The sequence below is a fragment of the Crocodylus porosus genome, unplaced genomic scaffold (assembly GCF_001723895.1).
Source record: "Crocodylus porosus isolate Cpor-Errol unplaced genomic scaffold, CroPor_comp1, whole genome shotgun sequence".
NCBI classification, from domain to species: Eukaryota; Metazoa; Chordata; order Crocodylia; family Crocodylidae; genus Crocodylus; species Crocodylus porosus.
Genome location: NW_017728913.1, coordinates 11,167,241 through 11,189,984, shown reverse-complemented (window position 1 = coordinate 11,189,984; position 22,744 = coordinate 11,167,241). Strand labels below are relative to the sequence as shown.

The 22,744-nt window shown below is 39.7% G+C and overlaps 1 protein-coding gene across 6 annotated transcripts in view; it reads right to left on the bottom strand.

The window, feature by feature from the left end:
- The window catches only part of ARFIP1 (ADP ribosylation factor interacting protein 1), an 86,757-nt gene that overhangs the window by 10,591 nt on the left and 53,422 nt on the right, over positions 1 to 22,744 (bottom strand). For all 6 annotated transcript variants that reach the window (XM_019534481.1, XM_019534483.1, XM_019534486.1 and 3 more), the window contains 4 exons: positions 20,706 to 20,815; positions 10,241 to 10,462; positions 6,608 to 6,765; positions 2,195 to 2,369 (listed from right to left, as the gene is read on the bottom strand). In XM_019534481.1, coding sequence (XP_019390026.1) covers positions 2,195 to 2,369; positions 6,608 to 6,765; positions 10,241 to 10,462; positions 20,706 to 20,815 — 665 coding nt within the window. The remainder of the gene's footprint in view (positions 1 to 2,194; positions 2,370 to 6,607; positions 6,766 to 10,240; positions 10,463 to 20,705; positions 20,816 to 22,744) is intronic.

The window sequence follows — 22,744 nt, the reverse complement described above, 5'->3', positions numbered from 1 at the left end:
GACTTCCTGCCCTTTGGGCAGGGGGCTGGACTCGATGATCTCCCGAGGTCCCTTCCAGCCTTAATGTCTATGAAATCTATGAAACGGACTAAATGTTCAGAGGAAAGCAGCTGAGAATCTATCCTGTTAAATCACTGGGGTGGTGTCTGTTTACAGCTAGAAGAGCAATACTGTAGTTATGGGCACACACAGAAGTGACAATTTTTGCCCAATCTGGCCACAGAAAGCAGTTTATAGCCGTGACCAAACACAAGTGCACAGCTGCAGACAGGGCTGACTGGGTGACAACTCTGACCCCACATTGCACAAGGGGGTCAGATGAAGACATTTCAAAAGCAGAGCATCTTCTGTAACTTGAGTCTGCATTGCCTGCCAGCCTGTTTTCAGAATGGGAGGGGGGGAAAGGGAGCAGAGGGAGTTTGGTTTGTGGGGGCTTCAGTCCCCACTGGAGGGTGGGGCAGGTGTATTGGAGTTCCCCCTAGAACAAATGAGCTCCCTCTGCTCCCTTTCTGAAAATTTTACAGCCTAACAGGGAGCAGGGGCCACTGCTGCAGGAAACCAGCTGCAGGCTCCCAGGCAGCAGCTAGATTCTCCTACCTCCTGGAACCAACAGGGAACTTCTGTTTGTTTCAGCAGGTCGTTTTAACTAAGAACACTTCCTGCAAAGCGTTCTCAGTTACAGCGGTGAGCTGCACTTCTGTCTGCACCCCAGATTCTTGAGGAACCTAGAGTCTGGTCCTCAACCTAGTGTGTATATAGTAAGATAAAAGAACATTCCAAAAGCCTTAGTTTTTAGTGCACGTTGCTGTAGTAATCAGAGGAAAATGGCGTTTATTTTTGTAACTGTCTGTGTTGAGAGAGATTAGTAAGCAGTGGAAAAAGGACAAAAAAAATACATATTGTTTATTGTTCTTTACTACACTTCTCCCTGATTTAAGGCAGTAAAGTAACTGACACCATCTGTCCTTATTCTGACTTAAGTAGAGCTTTGCTTTTTCTGTACTGGCTGAGCCACCAGTCCAAATACATTTTCCTTTAGAAGTGAATGAGCTCTCTAATGGTACCTGTGTATTAAGGTTGGGTGTAAAACATTTCTTATTTTAAAAAAAATGAAAAAAATTGATAGACTATAATTGTTCTATCTTTATCCGACGCTGCGTCTTTGAAATACATCTTAACTCTGACTTTAAATCCATATAACAAGAGGATATGGATATCGAGTAAAAACAAAAATGTTTCCATGACAAGCTTCTTTATTCTGGTTGAGAGAATGAGATGGAGAAGTACCAGTGATTCTTGCATGACAAATGAAGTGAGAAGGGATGACAGCATGTGGGAAGAAAGGAAGAAACCCTGTCTACACCTTGTGAGAATAACTTAATGAACCAGGTACTTACACAGACACACACACCCCTCCTCTGCAACCTGTCTCTCGCTTACTGACCACCTCAATTTACATTTTAACTGACTGGCTTTCTTGCATACATACTGGCCTCTGGCTGCTTTACCACTCCATCCAGGAAGAGCACAGACCATCTGCAGACACTTCCCTCAGCCTGGCAAAGCGCATTTGTACCCAAAAGCTTGCTAAGAAGATTTTTTCCAACTATTTGAGTTGGTCTAATAAAAGATATTGGATTTACCCAAAAACCTTTCCTTACAGACCAGGGCACTGCAAGTTGCTTTTACTCTTGGTAAGACAATTACTACAGTTGTTTAGTACTCCTTGCCCAAGATCCTCTTATTTCAAATTGTTTTGTTAATTAGAAAAAACCCTTTATTTGGGAATAGCCTCTTCACTCCTTTCCACATCTTTCATGCACATGTTGTCACTGCTCTATCTCGAAGCAGCTATTTAATCAAACAGAAAATTTAGAGATCACTATCAAATGATAATAAGCATGATAAAGCGCATTAAAGATGCTTTCATTTACTGAAGTCCACTGACACTACCAAGGAAGTCTTTATTATATTTTTTCCTCTTTAGAGTGGGAGACTTTATAAGTCCCTCCTCCATTATGGTTACCCTTCATTAGAACAGCAAGAATTCAGAAACCTATCCAATTTAGTTCCTTTTATTGCTTTGTTTTGAGAAACTCTGCATTAAGAAAACGCCTCTGCTACATCAACTCTTAATCGCAGACAGCAGAAGGGAACAGAACGCTATAACTCAGGAAACAGAATTATAGCTTACCTTGTTTTCCTCCAAGAATTTCAGTTTGATAGATACATCATTGCGCATTTTGTCATATTTTTCTTTATGCATTTGGAATAGCTGCTGTGACTGCTCAATCTTTGGCAGAGTGTTTGCATCACGAGGGCCAAGATTCAGTTCTTCTAGGTCTGTGCGATAGGCATCATACTCAATCCTAGGGAAGTTGAGGGTGGGAGGGAAAAAAAAGTTAAAGTCAGCCCTCAGCCTTTCAAATGCTGCATATTCCCCCCTCAACCAAAAGGGAAAAATATTCAAGTGCACGAATGAAGATACTGGACCAAGTCCTCTGTTTATCCAGTTCACTCAGATGACTGTACTCTAGAAACTCAAACTAAGGTGCCAAGCAGCTACGCCAAAAAGCCACACCCAGTATAGCGTCCTCACTGGTAGTGAGTTTACCCATAGGTCTGTAGCACTTCTGCAAGGACAGCCCATGGTTCTCTGTGCTTCATAAAGCCAGAGCCATGCTAATTCTTTCCCAATCAATTGTAGGGGAACTGCCCTGCCCTGAACAAACAGAATTAAACTGTGGAATGATACTGGGGGGATTATTCAATCCCAAACACTTGAATATGTTTCCTCACATTTTTGGTCCAGAGCTCCAGATAAGCCTACTGCCTGAACTGAAGGCACTGCTTAAAATAAAGATTTTTAGTGATGATAAAATAAGACCCAGAGTTCATTCTTAAGTGAAGATACAGGTTAAAGGACTGCTTCTAAGAGGTAATAATGTAGGAAAATCTGTTTATCCAAACTTTGATCTCTTTTGTACAACTTCAAATTTGTGACAATTTTGATGATGACTTGAAAGTTTGGTACCTTTAAGAAAAGAACTAAAATAATCAATTCATTGTATCCTTAGCTACTATGAGCACAAGATATAATTTAAGATACACTGTGAAACAAGAGGATCTGAGACCCTACACCAATAAGTGGCATGCGCTGTTTAATCCTCAAATATTATTTCTTTTAAAATTTCAGCTATACAGTCCATTTACTTGAAAACAAACCTGAACTCTCCAATTAAAAACTTCCCTGACCTTCTCAGATTGTACCAGTTATAAGTATCCAACTGATTTAGATCCACCAACCATACAGCTGGAGGGTTTGAAGTACAAAAGGTTCTTATTAGGCAAATAAAACTGTGCAAAATGTGGAGAAGGGGAGGGAACCCTTGAGTCTCAATTCTGAGAACCATGTCCAACAGACTACTGAACTTTAGGTTCTCAGCAGCAAGGTATTTAAAGTAATCTTACTTTACTGAAGTACTTTTCCACAACTGCAGGAGACTGGAATACCCAACATGCATCCTTTCTCCTGCAGACCCAAGAAATGTGCTAGTTACTACCTGATCGCAGCAGTCTTTCCTGCTCAAGTGCGGGGGGGTTGGACCTGATTATCTGTATGGTCCCTTCCAGCCCCTAACAACTATGAAACTATGATTAAGTGCCAGACAAAACAACTGGCCTCTGGTCAGACATTCAGATGCCCTGCAACGGGCAACCTTCTCTGGAATCCCCTATCCTTCTGTAATTTTTGCACCTTGAGAAACAAATTTGTACTATGTTTGTCAAGTATTATAGAAGCTGAGCAAAGGCACCAATTCCCACACCACAAGGAGAAAAATAGATTTGTTAAATATTAAGAATTGTAACACCAGGATAAACTAGTGTCAAACATGGCTTTTCAGTGTAAGTGGCAAAACTGTTCCACAAGGAAGTTAAAATGTTTTCAGAGAAAGTTAATTAATTTTCTATCACCCAGGCTAAAACCAGACAATCTGTCTGATTCCCATATGAGCTTTGCAGCAAACCCCAGACCTTACAGATGGACAATCCCATTGTCCCACATTAAGTACCCATGAAGTATCCAAATTAACACTTTGCTTCAGAACAATTGTGGCTAATTCAAGTTAATTTCCATTTAAACCTTGTCCCACTCCTATTTTGATGCCAGTCATATTTCAGACTAATCATCCCCAGATTAAACCAGTTGGCTGTTTATTTTCAGAGGGGTATGGTTAGCTCTCAAATAGGTTTCTCTTCTAAATATCTTACAATTTAGATTTCAAATCGAATATGCACACCCACACACAGATATGGGCCAGAAAGAGCCAGTACAGATCAAGGAGAGCAGTTAATTTGACCCATTTTTTGGAGGTGCCTGCTAGAAGTTTGACTTGGATCTGAAGAATTGTCATGAAAACACAGAATGGAGCAGTCTGAAGATGGGTAGGAAAAAGGACAAACAGGCCTTGGTGACCAGCATCAATGACAGAGAAGATGAGAAAAAGCAGAAAACATTAGACAGGCAAGCAGACAGTACTGTAGGACAGTTATACAAGGTCTTCAAAAGCTATTGCACAGAAAGAAGAAAACAAAAGAATGAAGGAGGATGTGCAACAGGCAAATTTTGGCAGCCATGGTTGGTATGGTAGGAGCAATGTGCACTGGACACTAGAAAAAAGATGTACCATTAGAAGAGCAAATTCAACTGCAAGACTGGGTTTTTAGCCCAAAAAGTAAAACAAAAAACAAAGTCAGAAGAGAAAATATTCAGAGTTTCAAATTTAGATGCAGAAAGTGAAGAGATTTAGTATAAAGGCCTTCAAGAACAAACGTCATGAATTGTGTGCACAGGTCTCCATGGAGAACTCATACTGGAGCAATGGAAAGCTAAAAGGGAGACAGAAACTAGGCTGCAAAGGACAGACAGTCCCCAAAAAATATTGTAAAGAAACAAAAATCATTACCTTGTCCTACCTGTGCACATAGGAATATACAGCTATGAAAACTATTTATTTATACCTCTTAAGATTACTACCCGACTCCAACAAGGGGAATAAATGGTTACTACCACCTAACCACCTACAATTTAAATAGTACAACGGGAAGAACTATTGTTTCTTACTAAAATGGATTGACTGGAACAACCCCAAACACTCATATATATCACTTTGCAATCTCTTTCTTCTATTGGCAGAAAGGAAGTTTGACACATAATTAAAAAGTTCCCATACAAGCAGAGTCAATATTGTTCCACAAATAAACTTGTTTATTATTCCTGCTATTAATTTCTGCAGCAAAATCTACACCAAAAGATCACTCCCCTGAAAAAGTGCTCATGTATGAGTTCACCCTAACTAGTACAAGTTTGCACACAACTGCTACAGAAGACTTTAATACTATACCCTGGCTCATGGGTGGCCACCACAGATCTCACTCTTTTCTAATAAGCTTTTACTCAAAGTAAATTGCTTATAGATTAGATTGAGGAGTCAATGGTTTTAGTCATTTATCAGAGAGCTTAGATGCCTGTCAATTTTAACCCATCCCACTTCAACTGAGAGACAATTTATTGCTTATTTGATAGACAGTTTATGATATACCTAAATGGAGATCACAAAAGCTTCTCCCAACCAGCGTTAGTTTGCAGAATTGTCTCTGTCCATTTAGTACAGAACAAGTATCCACAGACTCCTACCCGTTCAGCTAGCAAGTGCTTACCATAGGTCTGCTGGTGAATTATTTTGGTTGATAGCTAAACCAAGAATGGAAAATATTTTGATTTCAAAGAAGCCAAATTAAACAGTTTCATTTCCAGGATAACCGGTTCTTTCACCTTTACATAAATTTCTAAACAAATATTTGTTTTTTCAAAACAGAAAAACTTTTGGATTTGAAAAATTTGAAGTTAAATTCAGAGCTATTTGAAATTTTCTTCCTTTTATCCAACATTACAAACAGTTTTGTTCACTCTAAAATTGTAATAATATATCCTCTGACTTTAAATTGATACATGCTGAGAGAAAACAGAATAGTTAATCTGGGTCTGCTGCCAGCAATCCATAGCTGCAATACCTGTACTATAAGTAAATTTTTCTATGGTGGGTAATCCGTTACTTTCCACTAGCGCTTAATCCACCTTAAGCTCTTAAGAGATATGTAACCAGATAAATAATTTATATTTAAAAATCATATTAAAATGTTGCTTGCACTTGTATAACATTAACACATACACCAAGAGAACTCTTTCAGACTGAAATGTTAATTTACAGACCAGTATATCTGTAGCTACACAGGGCTATTGATTCCCATTGTTATTTAATCTGTGAAACATGTCTTAATTGTATTGAAGAACATTTTTGAAAGATCTAAAATTTAACAGAAAATGTCTTGTGGATTGTAATAATCATTTTACACTACTCTATAAGGTTTAAGTAAAGGCTTAGGTGATCAGGATTTAAAAATATGGAAGTTGTGTTGTATTTGTATTTGCAACATTTTTTAAAACCTGTTTTACCAGCTCAAACAAAAACTATAAATCTACATTTAGTAAGTTTTCTGAAGACTATATTGAAATGACAATAACTAAAAACAGAATGATAGCTACCTGGCACTTTCATATTGTTTCACAGTCAATAAGGTATCCTCAATTGTTTTATTCACCAGCGTGTTCACACTGGCAATAAAAAAGTTAATAGCCCCAAGAAGGGTCTCTCCGTTTTTAGCTAGAAGTTTCTGAGTGTCTGCGTTGTATCCAAACTCCTCCTATAACAAAAGCAAAAAAATGCTGTAGATCACTGAAATAAATTTAAACCAGGCACTGATTCACAAACATATAAGAAAACAAACATTTATCACTGACAGGGAAGATCATGTAAGTCATTTCATCACTTCTCTTGAGTGTGTGCAGGTTTAAACAAATGACTATAATCTAGACAACAAGCTAAGTTAACACGAGAAAGAATCACAACGAAAATTAGGTCAGCAAAAATGGCCCCACAGTTCTGCTCTCAGTTATTCCCATGAAATCCCACTAACTAATGTCAGCAGATTATGATCGAAAGTTTTGTAAAATACCAGATGTTTGGTACTAATTCTATTTTGTGATCTTACGAGTTATGGAACTTGGCTAAACACTGTATCTGGTGTCTTTCACATAGCTGCTAGGTACCAATACTAAGTACTAAGTACTTTAGTACTAAGACAGACATCAGCAAAAAAGGGTAGTATACATACAGAGAGGCAAGTAGTATTAATTAGCAAACAAATTTATTTTTACATTACATTCTAGAACAACGGGTTGGACAAATCCCAACATCTTATTTAAAAAAAGCTGCACATAATTAAGAAAGCAGAATGTGCTGTAATAATAGATAAGCTGATGTTTTAAGGGGCCAAATTATTGCCAAAGAGCACTGAAATCAAATTTAGACATTAAATAAAAGACGAGCATAAATGTATTCAACAGCAAAAGCATTCAACAGCAGTGATTTTTTTCCAGTGTATGGATACTACACAACAGTCTCACTGATATACTTATATCATCCATATGGTATTTTCATATTCTGCAGATTAAGCTTTATTAAAAAAGTAGGATTTCAAGCCATCACTGCTGTGGAGATACAGTAGTTCACACATGGAACTTTAACTAGTACAGAGTTTTCTTTCAGAGTCCAAAGATAACTGGCAACTGGTGCTGAAGTGTGAACTCTTCCAACTCCATTTAATCCAACAGGAATATTACTGGTTTTAGAGTTTACATTTCATGTTAATGTTAACTGTTTGACCGCTGGTCATTCTGGTGGACTGAGTGGTGAGTGTGAAACCAAACAGGAAGAAGATGCACAGGAAGTTAAGAAAGAAGAAATACTGAAGAAGAATAGACAGGATGTTGGGAGAAATAAATTAAGGTTATAAGCTATGGAGACAAATTTGCCATGTCAGACGGGAGGGATTTCAAACATACCATATTGCTTTATGCAGGCTTCCTAACCCACAAGCAGTGCAGTTCATGTAGTACCACTAGTGCACTACTGAGCATAGGCAGGCTACTTGACAGGGTCTCTCAGCAATGAAAATTAACATTTCCAAACTGCAGCACTCACTGCTTCTGGTTTAGGAGGCAACCCATTACAGCAGTGCAGTGCACTTATGGATGATGCTGTCTGGAGCAGCAGGTTTGTTGTGTAGACAGGACATATATTAAGAAATAGCAATGGAACCAGAAGCGCATACTAACCACTAAACTTAGTACCTTATTCTAACTAAGACTTTAATTACTACAGACGGGACATGTTCTACCCATGATCTTTGTGTTTCTCTCTTAGGAACACTGGCAAATATCCTCTGGATTGAGATTATTTACAAAAACATATATAAATTCATACATGCACACATATATGATAATTTCAGCTCTTTATATGTAAATGATTTGACATGCCTATTCAAGTAGTATGGCTTTAAAGATACTGTACATACAAGAGATGTCTTTGAACTCAAACAACGCAACAGAGCTCTAGGTAACTAGAACTGTGCTTCTGAAGTACTCAGTTTATTAGAGCTATGTCACTCTTGAATTTTCACCTGCTAGTTTGTTGCTGCTCGAGGTTTAAAAATCTAAAAAGTTACTGTTTAGAATTGATTTTCACTTTTCTCCAGAACTTGTAAGGAAGTAAACAAAGCTATCCAAAGAAGTTAGGTTTAGACAGCAGTAAAGCCCAATTAAAAATGGGCAAGCACAATGAGGAAACAGACAAACAGGCACCTCTCTAGAGGCATAGGTGTTACAGAATTTTTATTAGTAGCAGAAACCTTTGATTTTCTTCTTAAATGAACAGAGTCCTCTTCAATAATCTACACCAGAGATGATAGATTGAAACGGAAACAGTGAAAGATTCCAAGAATGGTACAAGCAGCTGGTAGAATCTGGAGAAATGTTGTTCCCAAGTACAAGAGTTATAAGACTTTTAGGAAAATGAATGTGTTCAAAATGAATACTATGCCAGGATCAAAATTAGTGCAAGTTTCAGAAATAAATGCAACTCTAGCACATACTGCACTACATTCATCTTGCTTTCTACCACAATCCACATGCCCCATATTTGCATCAACAGTAAACAGATTGGTAAAAATGTATTGCACTTTTTTAGCAACATTTACATGTTTTTTTGTTGTTAGAAGTGTTGAAATATTAATTTGCCAAAACATGACATTAAAAAGAACAAGTCTCCCCTAGAATGTGAAAAATGTAGGGTAATGAGTTCTTCTAAGAAGCTAACAGTTAGTTAGTGCACACATTAAATAAAAGTAATTAAGTGGGAATACAGTGATCACAAAGGAGGAGGAAGCAGAAGGGCAGCAACCTCAGAATTTAATTGAGGATGCTGCAATACTACATTTTTGGGAATCTGCCTATACAACGCTAATGTATGGGCGATGACTTTAGATCCTAAGCTTGGTGGCAGGAGGGAACTGTTCTAGATACAGGAAGTAGCAAGATCTGCGAGGAGACAATCCAGCCATACAGCCATAATATCTAGCTTCTCCCTCTTTATAACACATAGGATTGTATAATCACTTATAGCTGAGATGCCAGAGTTATATAAAAATCCTAGAATAAGGAATCCTTCCAAACCTAAAATGTTAGCTATCTAAGGAATCATGCTTAAGTTGCTTGCTTGGAATCTGAACACCATAAAAGGAGCAGTTCATTACATGCAGGTTGCAAGGCTTTGTGAAACAACTGAGTGGAGCAACGTTTTATTCTCCCAAGGAAAAATGATTCACTTATATTCAACAGTGACTTCACCTCTGTTGTATGAGGCCTGTTCTACCCTACTCCAAGGCATATACCCCTTGGGTAACTGTAATTTACAGTAAGTGATCTAGAACAATTTTGATGACATCTTATTAATGACAAATTAAAGTGCCATATGTATTTAATGCACAAAGGAATGTGGTTTGTTAGCAGTTCCTGAAATCTAAATTCCAATTCATGTCAGACATTTAAAAAAAATGCTCAACAACATTAAGTGCTTAACAACCTTAATATGATTTCAGTGGTTTCCTGTAGAGTCTCAAGTGAATCGTATAGCTTTTTTAAAGCAAGTTCAGTATTACAGACCTTAATGCTTAAGTCAACAGCTGTTATCTATATAGTGCAGCATGCACCAGTTGGTCAAGTTTAACCTCATCTCCATCCTTTAAGTCATTTTATTTGCTAATACTATAAAAGTCTTACATGGAGTTCCAATGATTTCAAACTCAGGTCTGCAAATGCATCTCCAAGTTGCCTTTGGGTATGTACCATCTGGTAGAGCTGTGTGGACAAAGTCTGTGCCAGTTTCAAGATATTTTCATACTTTTTTTTGTTATCCCTTAGTATTTCTATTTGGGCTTCCAGTTCCAGGTCTACTGTTCTTGAGCCACGTCCCAACTTTTCCGAGATGATCTGACGAGTACACTGCAAATTCATAACAAATAGCTTAAATTATAAAGAACTCAAAAATGTATATTCAAGATAAAAAACGTATACCCATTCTTGGCTTCAAGGAGCATGTAATTAGCAAGCACCTCTTTCACAACAACCCCTCCCAACTTAAGTTTGCACAACAAACTGAAGAAACATCTCAGGCTCTGCAGAGGTTTATTAGGACTCAGCAAGAACAGCTGGACAAGTCTCAACTTCTACCAATACAAATATTTAACAAATCAAGAGCAGAACTAATTGTTTTGAATGACAGATCAAGTGACTTCTTAGGGCTGGTGAGTCTCATTAAGTAAAAGCAACTATTATCCTGTTCAATAAATGCATATCAGTATGCTGACTTTATTAAAAACAACTGTTACTGATTTTATGTTAAGTATCTACAAAACAGTCATTCCATCTTCCGGTACCAATACCCAAGCCCATAGGTATTGCCCACTTCATCCCACATTAGCCTTACTAGATACTGAGGGGTTCAAGAAGTTGCTATATTTCACCACATGTTTAGAACCATAGTATTTCAAATAAAAAAAAACCCACCACAAACTAACCAAATCTACCATAATAGGATAATTTTACTTATTTTTGCATTTTTTAAAGCCAATTGGCAACTCTTTGCTGAGAAATATACAAAATATCTTGAAATTGCACCTGATTGCATCAGATTACAGAAAAACACTGGTGAGAGCACGGAATACTAGAAATGCTCAAACTTCAAGAGTTGCATACTAGCACAGGACTAAGCCCCTGATCTGATTTGCAGCCCATTAATGTAATAAGCGGCAAATGTAGCACTTGGAACAACAAAAGGATACCCAAGGGTAAAACGAAATGCCCTGTTTATTGAGATTTCACCATTTTCACCATTTTAAAGTGAAATTTAAAGTAGTAAGTCTGTGGCCCAGAGGGAAAAGGACTTTTTAAAATGGCAAACAGAATGGAATTACATGCATGGAAGAGTGAGTTTGCCATTAAAAGTGTCATGAAGCGTAGACAGTCAAAATATCCAAGGCTGATTTGATTCAGGCTTTCCAGGTTAGTCTAAGCTGCATAGATTGAACCAATAACGAAGTGAACTGACATTTTTCTATGATTCTGGAAATGCAAACACATGCCTTCAATGGCCCAGAGCAGAAGCCGGGGAGGAGGGGACAGGGAGACGCTAGAGCACGCCTCCCTGCTCGGCTGGAGCTGATTCCTTGGACCCCTGTAAGGTGGGGTTTGTGGGGGAGGTGCAAAGCATCCTGGGATTCTGGGGGATTGAGTTAACTTGAATTTGGAAGTGATCTGGGACAGAAGGTCAATAAACTGATTCAAGCTAAATTAGTTAAGTCTGATCCTACATCTATCCAGGTTTATTTTAAACTGGCTTTGCCCATTTTAGAAGTTGTTTATGTGCACTGAGCGTCTGTTGTGTTACAGGTTTGAATCAGTTTCTGATCACTTACACCGGTTTATGCGCAATTTCTGTCCCTAGACAAAAAGAACAATATGGTCAAATTTACAACTATACTGACAGAAGTAGGAACTGATAACAGTAGTGTAGTCTTACGGGATAAATGGCTCCAAATCCTATTTTAAACCATATTCATAAAATGTATAAAACCAATGGACATTCATGATTAAGATGGATTTGCAAAGTATCGCTGTATGATCTAGCTGATATGGTAAGATTAGCATTTTGGGTCTTTGCTAAAAGAACATATCCATCTTTCAGACTCTTGGGAATTCCCACTAAGTTTATACTCTTATGCCAGAGAGGTATTTCTATTATTGTCAACTTAGATGGAGAAGTCTACGCAAATGGTAAATAATCTTGGGAGTACAAAATCAGTGCAGTATAGGTAGATTCAGTCCATGGATTATTATTAAAATAAGCCAGGCAGGGAAGAATTTTCAGTTAGAAGATAAAGGCAATATGCTCCCATTTCTGAGACAGTACAGGAGAAAAAAAATGCTCAAAAAGCATGACGTTACCACAAAGCCTGTAAAAGGAAATGCAACAGTTTAACTAGAATGTGAGGTAGAGTATGAATAATGCTTCACTAGGAGCTTGGTACAAGTGAGGATGAGCTCTGGCTATTTTCCAGAGATGGTGATATGCAATCACACAAACAAGGGACCTGTAAGAGGAAATCTGAGTCAGTGCTGACAAGATTTTGGGAGTGAGTGTAAGTTACAAGCTAAAGAGATCTGTCAAGCCTGACAAAAGGCTTTTATTCCAAAATTAAGGTGGACTTTGAAGCATTTATTTGCAGGGACATAGTTTATCAAGAAACTAAGAAGCAACATTCACAAGTTAGAAAAAGGAATCAAAAAGTAAGCTGAGGTTTGAATAAGAGCAGTGCCTGAAGTTTAAGATACCCATCTCCTAACCTGAGCTTTCCCTAGGGTATAAACTGTATTCAGAAAAGGTTAAAAAGGGAACCTTGAGAAATCTTCTCATTGTATTTCTCCTCGTCTCAAGTGGGTTAGGCACAGACGTGCGGGCTACACTGACCAGTGGACGGAGACCAGAAATTATAGTATTTTCAAGTTCAGGTACCACCTATAAAATAGAAATCTAAGAAATCTGTTCCAAGTTGTGAAAAAAGCTACACGGTTTAGTGAGAAAAAACAAGACAGAAATAAAACCATGGCATCTTTTATATATAAAAGGATAAAGAGCACACCAATGGTGAAATAAGTTTTTCTTAGCGTTTCTCAGAAACAAGCCAACATTTCAGACTACTTTAGAAAGTGGATACTCACCTTCACTGAGTTCATAGGGTATTTAGTCCCATGGATTAGGAGGTTCAAAGAGGCAGTACAGACTCTCTCAACTACAAGGATTCCTAGCTTCTTTCAAGTGAGCTGGCTTAGCCCTGATTTTAGTGCAGGAGAGGCTCCAGAGGAAGCAAGAACCCCACAAACCTGAAAGTGAATCTGATTCACTGAAAGCAGCTGAAAATGGTTTTCAAAAATAGGAAAGTTCTTAAGAGGTAAATTGCACAGAAATAAGTACAAGGCATCAAGTGAGACAAGCAGGGGACTTGAGCCAGATTTATTTCTATATAGTCTTCTTTCAAAGGGCACCAGGTAAAGCACAAATTTATTCTACTTTTGTATATATCTAAAACCAAAAGAGCAGATTAAATATCTCTAGCTGTGTCTTCACTAGGGAAGCTATTTTTTAACAGTTTCAAGTCTAGAACTGGACTATTCAAAACGAACAGCAGCTGTTAACATCAGAGAAAACCAGACCACTGAGATGATGCAAAATGCTAGCCTGCAGTCTAGATACTAAGTAATAAACCTTTTGTCTGCAATATCCTCTTGTAGGTATAGAAAATAAAGTGTTCATTTTTGTCTAGTGACTCGCAATTCGTTTCTTACAGTTAAGATTCTCTCTCTCTAGGTACCATATCCAAACAGGACACTGCTCTACCGATCTCTTCTCTTTGATTCAGCTCAAATTTCTCTATTTTATCTACTTTTCTGATACCTTCTCCCTAATTTGCCTCCACTGCTTAATCTTGGTATAACCTGTAATGGCAAACTGTCTGAAAGTCTTCCTTCACCACCTCTGCAGCACTCGATCAACACCACCTTTGCTGCAACTGCACACATGATTTCACCTACTCACCTCTGATTTGCAACTCCCTTCCCTAAGGCGTACCCCTTAGTCCCAGCTCTACAGATTTTTGGATGTGAAGACTGCTTCTTCCCTCCTTTTCACATGTACAAACAAACTTAACTACAATCACACAATTCTCAGTACTCCATTTATTCTCCATTCAAAAGATATGGACAAATGCACACTTGGAGCACCTTCCAAAGTAGAGGAGGATCCACTGCTTGGGAGTATGAAACAGTAGGCCCCCTTCAGAAACGGTCTGTTCAAGTTATTAACCATAGATCATGTCTTTTTAACCTGCTCCGATAAGCATATTTCTTATGAACCCAGAACAATTGACACCTTTTTTTGTTGGTAGCGCTACTGAATTTGGGAGGCCACATATTCAAACCCCCTGGATGGAGTGTGAGAGTTGCCACATAAGGCACACTTCACAACTGGGGGGAACAGGAGCCTGCCCCAGATCTTTAAAGGCTGTGCAGGAAGCCCAGTAAATGAGCAAGTGAGCAGATCCCCAAGCTGGCCACCCAGGCACCTTTAAAAGTCCCAGTGTCTGGAACAGCACCAATCTAGCAGGGAAGGGGGGGGGGGGGAGAAATCAGGAGGGGAAGCTAGCAGGATTGTCTGCCCCGCTTAGTTTAATCTGTGTCACTATAATTTGATACTATAATTTCTATTATTAACTCAAGGTCTTCCAGATATCCATAGCCAAAATTTTGTCAGATAATTCCATTTGCTGTATATCTTAGACAAAGAACGAGCTGTTTCAAAAAAATTACCAAACAGGACCCTTGATTAAATCATCTATTTGAAATCTTGTTTATAGTTCTAAATGTTAGTTATTTCCTAAAAGACCCATACTAGCCAACAAGTATCAGCCTATCAAAAAAAGTTTATTTACAATAAGATACAAACTTTACTTAAATCCGGTATGTTTCTAATTAGGAGGCTCACTATGTCCACTTATACTTGCTTGTATCCAGAGACAGATATTCACCACTTCATTCAAATTCTAAATTTGTACATGTTATGGTACAAAATGGAAAGTGACATTAACTTACTAAATGATGACTGATTCTGTTGTATATGATACATGTCAAGCTCTGATGGAAGGAAGTTAATGTTAAAATGCACAAAACATTTTAAAATGTTTATCAGTAAACTGAAACTAGCTTAGTTCTTCTGGGTTCATAAGAAGTCAAGTTTATCAAGGCAGGTTACAAAGGCATGATCTATGGTGAATAACTTGAACAGACCATTTCTAGCCTGCCCTTTATGACTTTAGAATTACTAACCTTACCTTATCAGTAGGGATCCTGGTTTTCTCTGATTTAAAAAAATCCCCAGTTTTTGGATTTAAAAAAAGTAACCCCAAACCACATTTTTCCGTGATTAAATATACATATAGTGGTGTTCCATTTTAAATCACAGAAAAATGTGGATTTGCTGTTACTTTTTTCAATCTGAAAATTGGAGATTTTTTTTAAATCAGAGAAAACCCAGATCCCTGCTTATCAGACCTTATTTTTATTGATACATTGAACAAGAAAAGGTTTCTCATATTTTTCAGTTCCCAAACACTCTCTCAACTTTGAATGAGGTAACTACCTAAAGTACTAATGAAATAGACTGAAAAAGAAAGTATTTTCTATGAAAAGGGGCAACTGCTGTCAACACTTGAATTAATATTTCAAAAAGATTCCAGGTGTTCAGCTGCTTTGCTACTTACCTCTCAGTTCACTGGTTAGGCTTAGTTTGGGTTTCTTTAAAATTCTTGAAAATTAATAAAAGTGCTTTTTGAGAATCATAGAAAATTAGGGTTGAAAGGGACCTCAGAAGGTGATCTAGTCCAACCCCCTGCTCAAAGCAGAACCATCTCTGACTAGATCATCTCATCCAAAGCCTTCTTCTAGCCAGGTCTTAAGAAACTCCAAGGATGGAGATTCCACCACTTCCCTGGGTCACTGGTCCAGTGTTTTACTACCCTAATTCTTCCTAGTATCTAACCTAAACTTCCCTTGCTGCAGCTTGTGACCATTGTTCCTTGTTCTTTCATCTGCCACCACTGAGAAGAGTCTAGCTTGATCCTCTTTTGAACCACACTTCAGGTAGTTGAATGCTGCCATTAAATCCCCTCTCAGTCTTCTCTTCTCTAGACAAAATAAACCCATTATAGCAAGTTTACACCTCAGCACAGGCCAATTTCAACTAGTTTTTTTTTCCCTGTGTATTTAATTGGGATGAAAACATCTATTTTTTTCTTTAAAAAAAACCCACCATTAGTGTAAGTTAGAACCAATCCTACAAAGAAAGCTAAAATTCAAGCAAGATCTGGAATCCTACTTCCAGGAACAGAATGAAACAAAGGCATTTCAGTTTTCAAATAATTTCTTACATTAGTGGGAGTCCTGGCAGACTCCAAGAGCATCTGGGAACAAAAAGGAAAAAGGAGGCTAGAAGTGAATTGAACAAAATAGATACTGAAGTGTCCAGAAAAGCTACAAGCCCCACAAGATAATTTCAGGCTGAACGGCAGTGAGAAGAAGGAATTGCTCAAAGAAGACGGAATGAAGAAGAGTGATTTAATAAATTTGAATTCAGGTTACACAAAAGTTGTCATCTTCAAAGGAAGTATAATTTATAAATGGAAGATACTAGCCTGGAAGAAAGAAAAACTCAAAAGCCTGAAATTAGCTAGATCTTTCCATCTATAAAAGACCTTTTTTAATTTCTGACATTACCTGAGATGCAATTTCTATTTTCCAGTATGTTTACTTACACTCGTAAAAACTATATACTGCACAGAAAAATGTCTGCTTAAACATTAGGTCAAAGTATGTGCATGCCCCTAGAATTCTTGCCTGCTATGGGTGAAGGATACAAATGGCTTCAACACCACCAGCGGCTACAAGTTCCTTTCTCATCAGAAATCTTATAATTGGACTCCCAAGGAAGGTACAACCAGGAGTTTACAGGGCTCTAAAGTCCATGCATTCTAAGATCTGCAATTACATAGGACATTTTTCTCCTCTACATATTTGCTTCTACCTAAACATGTTATAGAAGATCAGCTATCAGGGACCTCCCTGAGGAGGGGAACCAAGAAAGCCCACTACAAAGTGAAAAACTGCCATCCCAAGTTAAGCATCCATTTTTGATGCAGAACCTAGATACAAGATTCCATAAATGTGTCCACCCTGCCCTCCATGCAGATGCAATACAGGTTTCAGATGAGGGAGTTTTATACCAGGCATGCTGTGTAAGGGTGACCCAACAGATTTTTTTTATTCGATACCAATGGCTGATTTTTAACAAACCGTATTGGTCAATACCAATCCGAATGCTGATATGCAGCCAGGCAGCTTAGAAAGCAGTGTCCAGCTGGTAAGTCTGTTGTGGGGGAAGGGGAATGGAAAGATCAAGACCCCCACTGTAAGGCAGGGAGTGGAGCTGGAGCTGGGGCAGGGGCTGCACAGCTGGGGCAGTGTGGGACAGAGATGCAAGTGGCTCATTTGGGGGCTGCGGGGGGAAGGGGGCAGGTCCCACTACTACGCACACCCTGGGAAGACATGGGGGGTAATATATACCCCCCAGATTTGCATGTGGGGCGAGGGCAGGCTGCTGCTGCAGGCTATGTCTATTTGCCGTAGGCCCCCCCCGCAGTGCTGCCACCACCCACTCTGAGCACAGCACAGCCCAGCCCAGCCCAACCCCCGCCACCAGTGCAGCTCTGGCCTCAGCCTGCAGCAGCAGGCCGTCCTTGTCCCGTGAGCAGGTCTGAAGACGCATATCCCCCATGCCCTCCAGGGATGCATGCAGTGGCAGGAACCACCACCCACTTCCCTCACCTGCCAGACGGGCTGCTCACAGCTTCATCCTGCGCCCTGCCCCAGCTGTGCAGCACCTGCTCCTTCCCCAGCCCCACTCACTTCCTGACTGCTGGGGCCTTGATCTGCCCCTCCCCCCATAACAGACACACAGAGCATTTTACAGCGACATTATTAGCCACATCAGCTAAAAAAAAGCCAATTACCAATACTGTCAATTTTCCTTAAATCAGTGCCAATCCAATATAGGACTGATGTATCGGCAGAGCTGTCCCTAGGGATGTGCAGGCCCAGGGGCATATCAGCCTGTATGAGGCACAGGGGGGCGGGGGTGGTGAGTGGCACTGGCAGAACAGGGGGTGGGGAGGCAGTAGTGAATGGCAGAGCTGGTGATACTCAGCAGTGGTGGTGCATGGCAGCTGTGGTGAAGCCATAGGCAGAGAAAAAAAAACTGGGAGGGCTGAGTGCGCACACACACCTCACACCCACCCCCAGGTGTGAGATTCTGTGAAGGAAGAGGCAACGGGAAGGGAAAGGGCTGGTGGTTCAGGGCTGCAGCAGCAAGGCACGGACACAGGGAGCAGAGGCTGAGCCCAGTTGCGGCCTGCCCCTGCTGTGTGCAAGGTTTGTGGGCTTACGTGCCCCACCCCGCCCCTTTACCTTCCCAGTGCCAAGTCAGCTCTGGAGGAGTCACCAGGCTGCACCAGGCTTGGGACTAGGGTCTGCTGCTGCCATGAGGCCACCCCCTCCCCCACATCCGCATTCAAAGCAGCAGTGGCAGCGAGGTGCAGGAGCAGGGAGCAGAGGTAGAGCCCAGCTGTGGCCTGCCCCTGCCCTGTGCAAAGATCAGGACAGGGCCCACGTACCCCCTCTTCGCTTCCTCACGCCATGCTGACTCCGACTACCCCACAACCTGGACCAGCCGGAGTCTGATTCACTGTGAACAGGGCCCCAGCCAGTCCAGTTGGCAATCACAACAGTGCAGGAGGGAGTGGGGCAGGGATGGATGATTCACCCTGCCCCTACCTCACTCTCGATCTGTCCCTCACCCCAGCCTGATTCAAAGGAACTTACCTGTCTGCAACTGGCCCTATGATCCTGGCTGCATGTGTGTAGGTATCCGAGTGCGCATGCACTCCTTCCCCCTGCAGCCGGGCTGTCCTCTGGCTGTACCTGCTGCCCTGTGTTTGGGGGGACTGAGCCCCATTAGCCTTCCTCTTCTGCCACCTATGGGTGGGGCCTATACGGCACTGACCACAGGGCCCCCCACAATGCAGGTCCCAGAGCAGTCACCCCAATTCATGTACCCTCCCCAGGGACAGCCCCATGTATCGGTGCACTTCTAAAGCTGTGGATGAGTGTGCTTCTGCTGGAATAAGTTTTATTCTAGTACAGGTACTTCAGGTCACAACTGATTTAGATTTACAATCTACTTCATTCAGTAGCCATGGACAAGAATGCTTAATCTTTGAATAGTTAAAAGAAACAACAGCAACAGATGCTCATTTCTCAAATGTTTAATCCTTAAACTGTTGGGTTTTTTGTTTGCTTGCTTTTTCCAGAAGGTAAAACAATCATGCAGCCTGAAAGACTGACAGAGGAAACAGCTTCTTAAATGAATACCCAATGCTAATTTTGCCAGGATTCTGCCCAAATCCTCAGGTAACTTTCTCTTACAAAAGGCAGTGCACAGTGATTAGCAGCCAGTCTACCACTTGCAATCTCCTGGTCAAGTCAACATCTACCAGAAAAGTATTCCTCAGAAAGGTGCGGAACATGGAGCATAACCAAGGAGTTTTTTATAAATTTGCGATTAACCAAATTCAAATCTTAAAAGACAGGAGGTTACCTATCTGGACAATACAGAAGATTTTCAAGAACCGCATAAAATGGATGACAGAAGACTGATTTAATTCTGGCAGGAATGCAGCAGACAGAAGCAGCAGCTAGAAATGGCCATCCAACTGCCAAAGGTAATTTCAATTACTTGAAAAACTTAAATTCTAAAACAAATAGAAGTGGGCAAGAAAGAATGCAAGTCTCCACCCCCCAAAAAAACATCTAAACTAGTTCTACTAGCAAATGCTAAGCTACAATTATAAAACGCATTTCCTGGTTCCCATCCCTATCAGACAGGAAGACATTATCTGACTGGCACTAAGGACCTTGGCATTCAAATGACAAGGTTCTAGGTTACCTTGCAGTAGCTGTCTTGGAAGAGGTATCTTCCAAGAAAATAAGAGTAAATAAGTGAACTTTATAAACCTGTATCTCCATGGCATTTTTGTATTGGAATGCCTCCAACCATGTGAGTTTGTATCTGAAAGAAGTGATAACTGAAAAATCCAGAAGAGATGAAGGGTCAAAAGATGAAAGATAATGAACTAATTGTCACGCTTTCAACTTAATATCCTCTAATGCTAATTAATCAGTGATGATTATTCAAAAATAAACAGTTCAACCATCAGCATTCAAACAAATAACAACCTGTAGGTTAAATAAGAATAGGGGGTAGAAACAAATAAAAAGACTATTCACAATGTTGTCAAGTTAATGAAGCCTAAAATCAATACAAGTTTCTCTTCTTTTTGCCAGCTAGGTTTCATTTATTTTCTTTTTGAAAGGTCACTGAAGCATTAAAAAAAAAATGTGAGCTTGTATATATAGATTTTGCTCAATAACAGGATTGCAAATTTTTAGTTACCTAATATAGTAAGGAGACTTTTGGAAGATTTAGGCTAAATCTGTGAAATTAACATGCATAAAAAGTACTAACCTTGTAAGTGTTTAGGCTCCATTTTCTTACAAGTTCCAATTTTTCCATGGCTGGATTCTTTACTTCATCTGCTAACACAACTGGCCCACTTTTCTGCTGCATTCTGCCACCTTTGCAAGATAGAATAAGTTTACCTTTAAGACATAAAAGGCACTTGACTTTCAAAAAGTCAAGTACACCAAGTTCATGCAACTGCACTTGTGCATGCAAGAGCCAATTTTGCAGCTAATTTCAGTGCATATGAAAGACGGTAGTGAAATGCATACGAAGGAAACAGAACTGCTCTTAAAAAGTCAGGTATGCCTATATATGCAATAAAGGAAAAACACAAATAATTGATTATACTCAATAGATACAACACCCCACATACATTAACTGCTTTATTGAGTAATAAAATTTACGGTGATGTTTGCAGAGTTTGTTGCGACCTTCAAAATTGCTTTTGAGATGTGCTTCATTATTAAAACCAAACTGGCAGCCTCTATAGCCAACACCCAGCTAGAGTTAGCTAACCTAAAAAAACATTTTCATGCTCTCTAGGCAATTAATACTTTACAGAAACATATAAACTGCTTGCTATAGCCAAGAACAATCAACACATGATATAGACAAATATCTAAAACAGCGGTGGCCAGCCTTTTTTTTTTTTTAATACATGTATTCCACAATTAAGCCCTCCCTGCCGCAAGTGCCTCTCTCATCCACTCCCACACAGGCACATCTGATGGAGTTTGCACACTGAGAAGCCGAAGGGAGGGAGTAGTTAAGCTACAATCATACAGAGCAGAGTAGGATGCTGCTGTAAAAGTGGCCTCCTCTGGTCACTGAACCCTGTGCTTAGGATCCTTACTCACCATGTAAAAATGAGGTTGCTGGGCAAGGGAAGGGTTAACATGACTTGAGGCACTAACATCTGACATCTCTTGCAACAGTTTCCTGTCTGTTCTGCTCCCCGATTCCTTTCTGGTGCCTCTTTACTTAACACCAAGGGCTTGCATGCCACCCATACCAGTTGTCCATGCCACTTGTGGCCTAAGTGTCACAGGTTGCCCACCCCAGTCAAAAAAGTTTCCTCATAACACAGGAATGAGGAATTCACAACATTTTCTAGATCATACTGTGCTCATCCTCTGCATGTTCAATTAATGTTAGGACAGAAACCCTAACTCTTTGTGCAATTAATATCTATCAAGTCATCATCATTCAAGAAACTATGAAATTCATCCATCCCTATTAATATTCCAATGCATTGCTTGCTATGGCTTCTTTACCACTAATTTTTAAAGGGTCATGAACAGTCCCAACATTTAGAAGTTACAAATCAGTAGGGAAAACTATTCGATTCTGCACTAATTTTTTTTATTAAATGTATACAAACACCGAGCTGAGAAATGGTAGCAATCACAGGTTGGTTGGCAGCATGTTTGCCATGTCTACAGTACCAGCCCAAATTATGCCAAGTGTATTAACACCCTACAAATAAAGGGGGAAAACAACATATGAAGGGCACGGTAGTTTGCTTGCACATGCTTTCATGTACTTCACTGCATGTACTGAGAGTCATGCTGACTTCCATTCTAAAAAACAGCAGCATAGAGTGCCTGCCAAATGCAAAAGGAGGAGTCAGTATAGAAGCGTTTAATTTCCTTTGAAAGTACTATCCTGCGTAAACAGAACTGAGATGCTAACAAAAGGCCAATCCAAACTTGAGGGGAGAAGGAAAAACTTATCTATCCATTCACCATATTTTGTGTAACCCCAACTATGGTATATTATACAAAACATTATTTATATATTAACACAAAAATATTACACAGCCAGGTTATTTTGTTAACAAGGGCTGGAAAAATGAGATGTCTGTAGGTATCTACAAATATTCCTGTAACACTGGCTGTGTCTACACAAGACACTGACTGCATAGCAGTAACGAGCTACTGCACAGTCAGTGTCACCTAAAAGCCATTCGGCAATGCTACTGCATAGTAACAACGGTTACTGCACAGTCATTTAATACTTGTGTAAGCAAGTACTAAATGACT